We start from the raw sequence: 13,269 nt of genomic DNA, 5'->3' as shown, positions 1-13,269 counted from the left end.
GAGGTTTAACAAATTACTCTGCAATGCAACGTGGGATTTTCCTTCTAAGTAAGGACGGCAGAGGCGCACGCCCTTGATTTTCATTGCTGTGTCACAGATCGGTTACCTAACATCCTTCTCTATTACAGCCCCCAGTTGCTGTCTGGGTAAAACTACTCCAGTAATTCTGATTGGAGGGGGCTACACCTCTCAAGCGTTTGCTGTCTGAGAACAGAGCATCCCATATCTCAACTAAGCGTGTGATGATCAACAGGAAAATTCAAACATGGTTTTTTTTTTTGTGTGTATGTTGTTCCCTACCTCGTTCTTGGAGGTCTCCTCATCTTCCATTCCCAGTGGCTGGCCTTCGTCACCATCTGGCTGTCGGGAAGGAAAACTAGAGACAATCTTTTTTTTTTTTTTGCATGTGTAATAAGCACAGAGCAATCCGTGCTCAGGACCCCGGGCTCAACCATAGTATCCGGTTGGTTTATAGATAGGAGCTAATAAAAAGAGGGGGAGTGGCAGAGGGGGCTGTGGGCTCCGAGAGGGAGGTAGGCGGCACTTTCTCAGGACAGGTAAAAAGTAAGTTCCCGCCTCATCCTGTTGCGCACCTAACAGTGACCCCACACGATCATAAATTTGGCAAAGAGTCGTCAGTCTACGGCTTGGGTTGACCCTCATTTATAAAACGTGTACAAAGAGTGTACTCTGAAACGTCGAGACAGAAAGACAGGATGGGTGCCTGGGACTTTTAGAACTTTAGGTCTCATGGGGAATACAGAAAACAAAAAAAACAACCAGGGACTTCCCTGGCGGTCCAGTGGTTAAGACTCCACACTTCCAATGCAAGGAGCATGGGTTCGATCCCTGGTCGGGGAACTAAGATCCCATATACCACATGGTATGCCAAGAAAATATTAAACAAACAAACAGAAAACATCAAAAACAAAAAAACAAACCCTCACTTGGACCAGGGAGAGAGAAGTTCAGGAAGAAAAGTAAATTTCTAAACATAATGGCTACCATTTATCAGACACTTACATGTGCCAGGCCCTGGGTTCAAGGCTTCTCTCAATTTCTAGTATCTGGCCCCCATTTTAGAGGAATTAAGGAAAAGGACACATCTTCCTCTGATTCTTCTGCAAACACCCCTCCCCTCCCTTGGCCTACTCCAATGGCCAGTTTGTATCTGGGGCTTCCCACTAGCCTTCCTCAGTTTTATAAAGGCCACTTTGACTTGCTGACTCGTTAGCAGAATCCCAAAGAGAGAGACTCAGGCCCATCTTTCTCTCACTCCCTGAAGAGATGAGGATCTTATGCCCAGGTGACCACAGGCCACAACAGGAATCTGATGGGACAAAGACCCTTTCAGTCTAATTCAATGGAATCTGTTGAGGTTGGTGTTAACAGGGCCCGAGTCTGAGTTCCTCTTACTGGGGGGGCCACCAGAGCTGGAGAGGGTTAATTAGAATGGCCTAACTGTTTTAATTGCTGGTGGGAACCCTGTCACAGCAACTGGCCCTGCCCTTTCTGTTTTGAACATTGCTACACTTGCAGAGGAATCCGATTTTGAAATGGACAACTGGCATGTTAATTTCACATTCCATTAGAAACCCTAGGAGGCACAAGGCGGGTTGGGAAGAACCCTGCCTTTGCCACAGGTTAAAGAAACCAAGAAGTGTGGAGACCAGTTTTCATTTGCTATTTACATGCCTCCTAAAAGTCACTTAATGGAGAGGGATTTGGAGGGCCACGGTTTTGCTGGGGTGAGGGGTATGGTTTATTTGGTGGGAAAATTAACTCTATAAAGAAGACACACGGTTGGGATGGAGAATTTCAAATCGAGTCAATTAGGTTACCATCTCTAAAAAAAGTTGTTTTTTTTTTTTTTTTTTTTGTTTAATACCAACCTTCCCCCATAAAAGTCAAAGGTGATTTCCAAGATTAGGTACTGACACTCACTAAGAAGGAATTAGCCCCGACTGAAAGGAAGGAATACTTTTAAGAAATAATCACTATGAAGAATATTGAGTAAGAGTTATTTTAATAGGGTCATTAGATCCAGGCCAGGAGATTCTAAACAGTCTATTACACTCTAACACTAATAATGGAGGGGCTATGCAGAAAAGCAACTGTATTTTTAAATGAGGATGATAATGATTTTTTAGTGGAAACCTGAGTAAAGAAAAAAGCTTTAGACCTTGCTAAAGAACACTTCTGGGGGGTTTTAAAAAGACTTTAAAGAAAACCTGCATTTAAAAAAAGAAGTCCAACAAACAAACAAAGACTGCAGTGTTGGCAGACGAATGACAGCAAATGTGGAAACAAAATATCACCACAGCAGTGACAGGTATCCCAGCAATGAGGAGGCTCACGTTTCACGTACACTCAATGGACATTTATAACCAAGGATCTGTCTGGTTCTGGTTATTATTCAGGAGGCAGAAGACTGCGGGACACCTGTCATCTGACAAGGGATTTTAAGAGCACATAGCGCACTTAACAATAATCACGCCTCACACTGAAATGACGCTTTATAACTTATTACCACATTTTGGGGGTAAGCACTGAATTAGAAACTTCTGATTCCTTCACTTACCTTGCAGTCTTTGAGCAAAAGTCCCTGACATTTAATCTCTGAGCTTTTGGTTTACCTGCCTATGAAATGGGGTCCCATCACATTTTTACTGCCCAAGGCTGTTGCAAAGGACAAACGTGACTGGAAGAAAGGCTTTTAAAAATACAGTAAAAAAGTGCTATCATTATGTGTAATCATTACTCTTACAGGTTACTAACAATTCTGAAGGCAGTGAGGCTATCCCTCTCAAGCTGGGGGTGGGCGGAATGTACAAAAAGGTGACAAACCCCACTTTTTTTGGCTTAATACCAGTTTTCCATGGTATATGTAATGTAGGCAAATGATAAAAATTAACATAGCTGTATAGAAAGGCTTTTTTTTTTTGAGAAAAAATCTATGGAAATTGGATTTTAAAAGGCAAGGAAGAGATTTTTGGCCTGGTAAGCCATGCCCTTCCCACTGCACCAAACAGCTCAGTGGAGGCATTTTGAATACGGAAAAATGGCTGAATTAAAAATAAATAAAAAAGCAAAGCAAAGGGCACTCCAGCAGGATGAGATGGATGCCTCACTGTTGCACCTGGTGGCGTAAATAAATTATCATACAATAGCATTTGCCTGCACAATTTTAATAAATTCAGCAGCTACTAAGAAATTCTAGCCTAGAAGTCCCTTCAATTCTTAACAAAAATGAGGGAATCACCCAAATTAGGTTTCCAAAACATGTTTAAGCCACCGAAATTATTCAGAAAGGCAACAGAAACATGGAAATAAGTCTATTATTGGCTAGTGTTGAGTAAGAAAAAGGCTTCAACTTTTTAGCTATTCTAGAATTTCAGTCATGTTACTGATTGTCTATCTATTTCTAACTATTTATCTACCATTTTCCTTTTTAAGAGTCCCTGTAATGCGGTTAAGCTGTTTGGGCAATAAAAATGGAGAGGGTATATACACAGAAACACATACAGTTTTAAAGCAACAGATGAATCTGTACGTCACCAATTATCAAAGGATGGTCACTTGATCTTCCCTTTTCAGTGCTCAGTGTATACGGATGTCTTGTTTTATATGTTAGGATCTAAATGTTAGTGAAAAGGCTTGTCCTAAATGGAAGTGGGTCTTCATCCTGCCTCCTCTCCCCCTCTGCAATCAGTAATTCAGACCCAGCGGGGTGCCTCTCTTGTCACTTTGGCAAAATGAAACCTTGTCAGATTGCAGCCTGGCTCAACAAGCCACACTGCCACAGCAGGCAATCTGGCTTTCTGAATTCAGGTTCACGCTAGACAGGGCCCACGTTTCACTGGACTACACTGAATGCAAACGGGCTTGACCTGGGTGCAGGGCCAGGATGATGGCAGGGTGACCCCAGCTAATTTCCTTTACTTAAGGTGAATTTTTCCCCCTGCATATAAAACATGGGTAAGCAAGGGAGACTTCTACTATTCTTAAGGCTCAGCCCCAGACACGGGCTGTTTGCTACAGAGTTGATGCGTGCATAACCTATGGTTTAAGGCTCCAGTCCTGATTTAAGTGGATGGTGCTCCCCAACCCCCAGAATAGGGGATTCAGGCCACGGAGCAAAGGAGAATTTAGTGAAGATCTGCTTGAAAGTTTCATTTCACAAATGAGGCAACTGAGGCCCCGGCATATGAGGGGCACTGGCCAATTAGGGCTCAAGTGCACGCCCTCACTTGGCTCTCCTGTCTGCCCCCAATTATGGCCGCCTCCCCCATCACAGGTTTGCTACCCAGAGCTATGCTTGGGATATTGAAATGGGGCTCTTGTGGCAAAATCAGTTGTCTGCAGGAAAACAGCACGTTGTCATCTGAGGCGCTGTGCCTTCCACGCAGTTGAGGTATCTGAAATGTGAAACTGTCTCCCTCCTGGATGCTTTTGGGGAAATGATGTTGTCTGTATTTCCCTGGGTGGGCATAAATAGAATGACCATCACATGTAAAACTGTGATGCGTAAGAGGCACATATCACAACAGCAAACAGTGATGCCCGTAGGTCATTAATGGACACCATCACACATTATAAAATATTTAGCAAACAAACATAGCACCGCCTGAAAAGTTGTGATCTTGAAATCCCTTGAGAGGTCTTAGAGAATAAATAAAGAAATTAAGATTGTGGAGTTTCACATCTGAAATTTTCACTTAAGCCCCACATTCAGACCTTTGCTAATTGCTGCTTTGATTAGCTGTGGAACGAGAGTCAAGCTGTGGGGGGGAGGAGGGAGGTCCTGGAGAGGGGAGAGGACCCTGAAAGCTGGCATAGGTGAAGGGAGGAGGAGGGGGAAGGCCAGGGCCACCAAAGGTACCCTTCCAATGGGATTATTAACATCTTTTTAATGTTTCTGTATCCCAAGCCCATATGCAGAGGATCTTACCTTTGAGCCTCTTTGCCCCCAGCTAAAGCTGCTTGAAAGAATTCACATGCAAACATTTACATGTCTCACAGTTTTATCACATTCTGTCCACACACTTAAAATACACTGGAAGCATTTTAAAAAAAGTTTTATTTTAATTGCATTTCAAACACAAGATGGGCATTCCACTCCCAACGCACAAACCCTCTCTCTTTACACCAGGCCCCTCCTACTGTATTCTGTAAAAGGGTAAATGATTGGCTTACCTCAGGCTCTTCCCTAGGAAGAAAAATGATTTCATATTTTTTAAACATGGCCACGCCCCCTCCCACCTCCCCAGCCCCTCCCCCCCGGAACCAGACCCGTGTGGTTTGGGATACGGGACTCGTCTACAGCGGGTTAAGTGTTGGGGGGGGGTTTCTCCCCCTCCTCCCTCCATCCCCCGCCAGGTGAGCAGAGTGTGTGCAGAATACCGAATTTCTGCGCGCAGCCCCGGACGCCCCAGATACCTGAGTGTCTGGTTTTTCAACCGTAAAGGCGGGAGGGTTGGGCGAACGAATGAGAAGTGAGGAAACGCTTAGCGCAAAGGGAGAAAAGAGAGAAAGACAGACAGAAAACAGGTTACGGAGGCCGGCCGGAGGCGGCCCCCTCCCCCCGCCCCGCCAGCGGCCCGACATCCTGCCCAGCGTCTCCCGCTACCTTCTCGGGCGTTTTCGCGCCGCCCACTGCAGAGCGCCAGCGCACAGGTACCACCCGAGTGTGCGAACACGTAAAGTTTTTGCCCGCGCAATGGCGCAAAACACAAGACAGCCCGTTCCCCGGTACAAGTACACAGTCGGCGGGTAATTTGGGGGTGCCAGGGGCGGGAATGGAAGAACGCTTGAGCATATCATGCACAGGCGGACACAATATGGACACCAACACACACCAACAACAAGCCGTCTTACTCCAAGCAGCCGTGCCAGGCGAGGCGGGGACGCACCTTCTCCAATGACCCCAACCCACCAACGGCCCCAGCCAGCCTAGCCTGAGCGACCCCGGAGCCCTCCCCTGCAGTTCCTGGCTCACCTGAAGCCCCCGCCTTTCTTGCCGTCCCCCACCCCACGACTCGGCGACGTCTTACGGTCGCTGGCGCTGGTTTGTCCAGCTGGAAACGACCCTCAGTGTTGTACGGCACCACTTTTCTCCCTAAAGGGCATACACTTCGCCACCCAAGCCCACCCGAGGCCCCTCCCGCTCCCGGGGCAAAGTTAGGGCCCCTAGCTGGAACTTTCTGGCAGGTTCTTCCCGCCTTTGCCCAGACCCCCTCCTCCCGCCGCCGGGCCCCAAACCCCACCGGGCAGCCCTGCCACCCACTCCCGGGGCCCCCGGGCGGCCCTGCTCCCCACGGGCAGAGTCCGCCGCATTACCTAGAAGCAGCAGGCGGTGCGTACACATGTAGCCCATCTTCTCGTTCTTGAGCTGCTTGTCGATGAGTTTGCTGCGTTTCTTCTCTGCGCACTTCTGGGCGCGCTTCTCCACGCTTTCCTTGTGGGTCTGTCTGCGCTTCTCCGCCAGGGCAACCTTCTTGACCTTGGGGCTGAGGGAGCCTCTGGACTGGGGGCTCTCGGATCTGCAGAAGCAGCCTCCGAAGGCCTGAACGAGGAAGTTGCGGAGCAAGTTGCGCTGGGTCTTTCGGTGGCGGCGGTTTCGCCTGGACTGAAACCAGCGGTGGCATCCGAAGGTCCCATCGTCGGATTCGTCTCCGCTGTCGCTGCTGACCGATATTTCGTCGTCGTGGCCGCGGTAGCAGCTGCGCTCAGACCTGCCCCGCCAGGCATATGCGCGAGGAGGCTGCGGAGTAGGCGGATCGGCAGCCTGGATCTCGGGGCTGGGGGGTCTAAGGAAACTGATCTTGGGTCGGGCTCCAGAGGCTGGGGTTGCCCAGGCGGCGGGAGCGGCCCGGGGGACAGGGGTGGCCCGGGCGACAGGGGCGGCCCGGGCGACAGGGGCGGCCCGGGCGGCAGGAGCTGCCCGGGCGGCAGGGGCTGCCCCGGCGGCTGGCGTGTCAGGGCCGGCAGGGGCTGCCCCGGCGGCAGGAGCATCAGGGGCTGCCCCGGCGGCTGGCGCGTCAGGGGCTGCCCCGGCGGCTGGCGCGTCAGGGGCTGCTCCGGCGGCAGGGGCTCCGTCTCCGGGATCGGGGACTTTGCCTCTCTCCGCGGCAGCGTCGGCTGAGCCTCCTTCCATCTCGGCTGCTTCTCCCTCAACTGGGGGTCTCTCTCCCTCTGCTTGCTCTCTCTTAACTGGGGCTCGGGAGACCTCGATGGGCGGGCCGTCAAGCGCGATTGGGGGGCTGTCCACGTTGACGGGAGCGTCGTCGACCCCAACGGGGGCGCTGCCAATCTCGCGCGGGGGTCCGGAGATCTCCATCGGGGGGCTGTTGCCCGCGAAGTGTGGAGGAGGTCTGACAGCCTCTCGAGATGGGCTGCCGATGATGCTTGGGACCCAGAGGGGGGGCTCGTTCGCGGCGGGAGCGAGGAGGACCGCACTCGGGGCCGCGACTGCCGCGATCTGGTTGCCGCCAAGGCCGTCGATTTGTGGGATAGCTTGGGGGAGCCCAGGGGGTGGGCTGTCGTCCCCAAAGGCTGCTCCATCAAACTCAAATGGCACATCCTCCTCACGGGGAGGGCTGCATCCTCCTCCGAAGCCTGCTTTCTCAGGTCTGAGAGCCCGGGGCTCCTCGGGAGGAGCCCTAGAGACCCCCGCACCCGGACCTCCTGGAGCGAGGTCTGAGACCTGCAAGAGAGGTTGGTTGCAGCCTCCCTGGGCAGGCTGCTCAAACTCAAAGGGCATAGCTTCTTCGGGAGGAGGGCTGTAGCTTCCCAGGCTTGGCCTGGCCTCACCGAAGGCTCTGGGCTCCACGATCGGTGGGCTGAAGGCTTCAAGGCCTGCATGGGCCCCAGTGGTGTCTCCAGGGTGCTCCAGGGTAGGCCAGAAGGCTCCCAAGCTGGACTGCTCGACCTCGAAGGGCATGGCTTCTTCAGGAGGTGGGCTGTAGTCTCCATGGGCTCCGGCTTCCTTGATGGCCTGGCTGAGGTCCTGGAACTTGGGTCTGGAGACTTCTGGGGGTCCACAGGCCTCGCCTTCAATCTCGACGGGGATGGGCTCGCTGTGAGGCGGTGGGGTCTCCATCTCTTCGGCTGCGCCAGGCCCAGCACCGGGGGCAGCTGCCCCTGGGGCCTCCAAAGGTGGTTGCTCGGGCTGTTCGCCGAGTTCAAGGGGGATATTGCGTTGTCCTGACATATTATTGCCGTCGAGGCAGTTGCGCACGCCCATAACACGGTGGCGGTTTCTTAAAATAAACTTGGGGCCCCGTAAGACGGAGCACCCGACCGAACTAGGGTGAAAAAAATATTTTCAAAAAAAAAAAAAAAAATTGAAGTACCAGCTGGAAAGTTCTCCAACCGCACTTTCTAACCCTAGTGAGGTCTAGGGGTTCAGGACCTCAAACCCCAGACCATGGCAGAAGCAAGTCTATTGTTGCTGGTTGAGTCTTGGCTCCTTTCTGGCCACTTTTTATCCCCTCAGGCGGCCCCTGGCCCCCCCCTTAGGCCTGCTTCGTCCCCTCCTCTCTCTTTCTCTCAGCTCCAGGCCAGCCCCGCCTGCTTGGATCAGAGGAGCGTGCCGATTCGGTCCGAAAATCGCTCGTAGTGCTCTTTCTCTGCCACCAGGGGACGCCAGCCCCGGCCGAGGTGGCTCCGGGAGCAGGCTCCGGGAGCCGGGAGCCCCGGACTTTGGGTAAGGGGGCTGATGAGCTCAGGCCTCGCAGGGACGTTTTGGTTCCTTCCAGTCCTCTCGCTGACTGATTTGGAGTCTTTCTCCTCTCTTCTCCCCTGGCCAGAGAGAGAGCTCTCCTGCGTTGCGGGACACGTGATGCAAGACGTGGGCCCCGGGCTGCTTGAGCGCAGGAGCTGAAACCCTCCCTCCCAGACCCAACAGACTCTCCTCGAGGGGAGGGGGGACTGCAGGAGTGTTTCATAACCCCAAATTACCCCTGAACCCCTGAGCCCCAGCCCCCAGCCCTGGGCAGCCTCGGATCCCGCCCAGGTCTGGAGCGCAAGGCTTTGCGCGGGTGGGAAGGGGGTGCAGGCGCGCGCGGGGATGGGATGCGACAGGTGGTCGTGAGCCCACCGGCGGAGCAGGCAGGAGGCGAGGGGCAAGGGGTGCCGAGTGTGAGCACGCAATTTGTTTTTAAAATGTGTTGGGGTACTTTCCATCGCTTCTGCGTTTTTGTTTGCCGGTTGCCGAGGCTGGCTCCTATAAAGCACCTCTATGTCCCCCATCCCCACCACACTCTGGGGTCTCAGCAGTGGCCTGCGGTGGCGCAGGCAGGGTTCCTCCCCGTTTATGGGGACTATGATAAATACAGGGGAATAAGAGGGTCTCGGGCATCTACCACCGAGACTCTCTAAGCGGTAGCTGCCGCGGCACGGAACGCGGGGGCGTGGGACGCACACAGGGACCCCACAGACTGTAGGCCCCAGAGTTCCGGGGGTCCTACTGTGCGGGGGGAAGGGCTAAATGGAATTTCAGTTGAAATTTACAGCCGGTTTAGGGTGGTCTCAGAGACTGAGAAACCCCATGCGCACCAAATCCAAAAATACACACCGTGCCGCGCGGGCAGCTGCGGCCGCTGTGCGCTGCTCCCCGCCTCGGGCACCGGCTGCGGGGGTGGTCAGTCTGCTCCTCTAGCCCCGCTCCAGCCCTCCTCCAGCCCCCTTCCAGTCCTTCTGCTGTCGCTGTGGGTCTCCCAGAGCAGCAGCTTTACTTTTCCAGCGCTTGAGCCCGCTGAGGAGGCACACGAGTCTTGCCACAAACCCGGCAGTCGCCCGGCTGCATTCCCGTCGCCGTAGCGCGTGGTGGGCTCCGAGCCGGCGGGGATCAATGCCTACACCACTTGGGTGGGCTCGTGCGTGCATGCACACTGATCTGGGTTTGGGGTCGGCGAAATCTGGCTTTGAGCCCCAGGAAAAATTTGCTGTTCGCGTAAGACCCGGGACTCGGGCATGGCATCGTATCTGACTCGCCAGTGGGTGACAGGGACCTGTGAGCCACTTTTAGGTGTAAGGCAGCTGGGCAAGAGTCAGGTGGTCGCCTGGCCTTAGGGCGGGGGGAGGGGCGGCGGGATGCGGCAAGTGGGGCGCATCGCCGGGATCGCACTGCCTGGATCGCTGTATCTGCCAGCCGCAGTCGAGCGAACCACGTACGCACGTATGCTCCAACCTCGTGAAACCTAACGCAACCCTCTTCAAACGAGGGGGTCACAGCCAGAGCGCCTCACTGCCCCCGCACGTGGCCGCGCTGCGAGGAGGAAGCTGACCAAGTTGGACCCCGGGTAACGTGTGGAGCCTCCCCAAGGGCGTCTCCTCTCATCTCTTCGGGTCTACACACTTCCAAGTGCCAACACTGAACTTTGGTTCAAACTTTGGACAACTATCCCCACGCGTAACGGCTCAACCTTTTGGGCATCCACTGAATGGTCCAACTGGGTCGCAACAGTCAACTCGCTCCCCTCCGACCCCAGCGCTGGGTCGGCCATTGGGCTGGGGTCACGCCAATCAAGGCTGCCTGGCGAATGAGCGGGGGGCGTCGGACCGGAAACCGGATATGAGTGGGAGGTCCAATAGGGGGCGCCGCGTTGGAACGCCCTAAGAGGTTATGCGGCCGGGGTGGTTAGAAGCGGATTGGTGGGTGGGCGTATGGCGGCCAGGCCTGGACCGCCACGAGGCTGGGTGGCGCCGTGGGGTCGCTCTTCCTGGCGCCCCAAGTCACCAAGGCTGAAAGGGGAGGTGAGGGCTCTCAGGGACCAACCCTTGTTCTCGCCGATGGCGGTGGGCGAGCCCACCTAACAGGGATCGGCCGCCGGGGTGAGGCGAGGAGCAGGCTTTCCAGGGCCTGGAGGTAGAGGGCCCAGACCCTGAGGAGAGGGGCTCACTGCCCCGCTGCAGAGGAGCGGCCCCAGATGGATAAGGAGTTGAGGTCGCGGGGGTGCTGAGCCCTGCCGAAGTGGAAGGTTAGTAGACGTCGCGGTTTGGAGCCTCAGGGAGGCCACGATGGGGGCCCCAGAGGGACGGTTTGCTCTCGCCAGGGCTCGCGCGCCGCCCACGTCAGCAAGGAATGGGCACAGGGTCTCTGTTTTACCTCCTCACGAGCCGGTAGCATCCTGGTTGTTTGCCAGGAGAGCACAGGCATTGGCGGGATACAGATTGGGCAGAGAGCAGGCCTCCCTCGCAGAGGCTAAGCGACATAAAAAGGAAAGAAAAGACCTGCAACTGGGGGGACCTTGTTGGAGAAAATAGAGTTTCACGTGGGCCTCTGTGGAGGGATAGGTGTCTAGGCTGTGAACAGAAGGGGGGGGATGGGAGACGTTGGCCTACCATGAACAAAGATCCAACAGTGGGAAACGTGGCACATGGCTGGGTAAAGAGAACAGGCCACCTTGCCGGGTCTGGGAGGACCAGTGGGGGAGAGAGGCAGGAAAAATTGGGTAGGATGTCTCAGGGCAGGCAGTTTTGAGGTTCTTTTGGTAGGAAATGGAAGAGAGACTGAATTTTTTGTCCTGCAAGTGAGGATTTGAGCCTAGTTTTAGGACAGGTTTGAGGCAGTGTGGAGGATGGTCCTGTCGAAGAGAACAAAGGAGGCTGTGTCTGGTCATGACCTTTAAGGGAGCGAGAACCACGCACAGGGAAGGAAGCAGGAGGGCTGGAGGGAGGGACTCAAGAGGGATCCCAGAGGACCCTCCAGCGACTTCTGTGCGACGCACCAAGGGTGGCGGAGTCAAGTCTGGCGCCTGGATGATGGGACACCTGTGGGATAGGGACGTTGTGGAGGATCTGGAGAGAAGCTGGCATGGTGGTGGAGCCAGTCTGGTTGTAGACATGGCAGAGGGGAAGGAAGGACGTACAGTCTGGGTGGAGATTTTCTGCAGCTTATTATTTAGGAGGAAGAGACCAAAGTTTAGAAGGAAGGTAAAGACCCCGAATTCAAAGGGATGGTTAGCCTTCTTAGGATGTGAAATCACTAGATCAGAGAAAACCTTCAAGGGGACAGATATGTTTGGTGATAGAAGCTCAAACACCTGGAGCACTGGAGAAGAAAAGGGGGGGACATTACAGGAGAGAGCAGCGGGCCTAGGACGGGATGGGTGGGAGTACGCCGGAGTGAAGAATTTAAGAACTGGTCAACAGATCACATCTCGATGGTGGTTTCTTAGCCTCTGCACTGGTGACATCGGGGGCCAGGTAATTCTTTGCTGTGGTGACTGTCCCGGGCACTGAAGGACGCCTAGCAGCATCCCTAGCCTCTACCCACTAGATGCCAGTAGCATCCCCTTAGTTGTAGCAACCAAAAATGTCTCTAAATTTTGTCAAGCGTCCCCCGAGAGGCAAAATCACCCCCAGTTGAAACTGCCCCACTGCTGTGGGCGGAGAAAGGACCCTTAGACTTGAGTAGGAACTGCCTTTAACAGTTAAAGATAAGTTGGACCAAGGAGAAGAAATTCCAGCATTTAACTCCAGTGTTCCCCTTTTTGTCCACTCTTATTTTTCTCTAGTTACTGGCTACCAGAATCTGAAAACCCCAAATCACTTGGATGAGTGGGGATCAGAGCTGAAACTCCACCACAGATCAGCAGTGGGACCTGAGAGGTTGCAGCAACGTGGCCGATGTTTGAAAGGCAGCTGGGTAGCCTGACCACAGGGACCCGAGGAACGGGTATGGTAAGAGCTGGGGGCGGTCAGCTGGTGGGCTGACTGGGGGCCACCCTGATTGGTGGGACTATCTGGCGAGCCCATTCGGGGCTGGCGATCTTGGCTGAGACGGAAATGTGGCCTTCACCTGGATGGAGATGGCCAGAGGGCACGGTTTTTAGGATCTGCCATTGTAATTTTATAATCGCAGAGTATCTGGGGCATAGATTTCCAGTTCTGGAAGGATTTCTATCGGGGAAGAGGTGTATCTTTTCTAGGAATGAGCAGGAAGGGGGAAGAAAGTTAGTTAATGGGTTCACGCAGCCCAGGAAGAAGAAGGCAAGATAGGCTAGTCAGGGTGCCTGAAGGAAAGCTGAGCTGGGGTGAAGCTGCGGGCCAGGGTCTGGACCCTATCTGACGGGGAGTGTGCGAGGGGCTGCAGTGAGATGAAGTGTCCGTGACAGGAGGAGAGGATTGGCTCTCAGTATCCAGGTGAAGGGTTCTTGAAAATTATAATATATTCTTAGCTACTCGAAAAGGGTAACTTTTCTCCACTTGATGCATTAAGAAAGGATGGGAAAATTACTCATGTTTCAGTTAAAAGCTGCACTT

General features: G+C 53.8%; 1 protein-coding gene across 4 annotated transcripts in view; it reads right to left on the bottom strand.

Moving 5' to 3' along the window:
* The window catches only part of GNAS (GNAS complex locus), a 53,878-nt gene extending 45,633 nt beyond the window's left edge, over positions 1-8,245 (bottom strand). For 3 of the 4 annotated variants that reach the window (XM_065891893.1, XM_065891894.1, XM_065891895.1), the window contains exon 1: positions 6,340-8,245. In XM_065891893.1, coding sequence (XP_065747965.1) covers positions 6,340-8,245 — 1,906 coding nt within the window. Of the gene's footprint in view, positions 1-5,998; positions 6,119-6,339 lie in introns of all 4 variants that reach the window. The other variant, XM_065891891.1, reaches the window with a different exon arrangement.
* Positions 8,246-13,269: the final 5,024 nt, after the last annotated feature.

Source organism: Phocoena phocoena, chromosome 15, assembly GCF_963924675.1.
Source record: "Phocoena phocoena chromosome 15, mPhoPho1.1, whole genome shotgun sequence".
In the NCBI taxonomy this organism is placed as follows: domain Eukaryota; kingdom Metazoa; phylum Chordata; class Mammalia; order Artiodactyla; family Phocoenidae; genus Phocoena; species Phocoena phocoena.
This window is presented reverse-complemented; position numbering and strand designations above follow the sequence as displayed.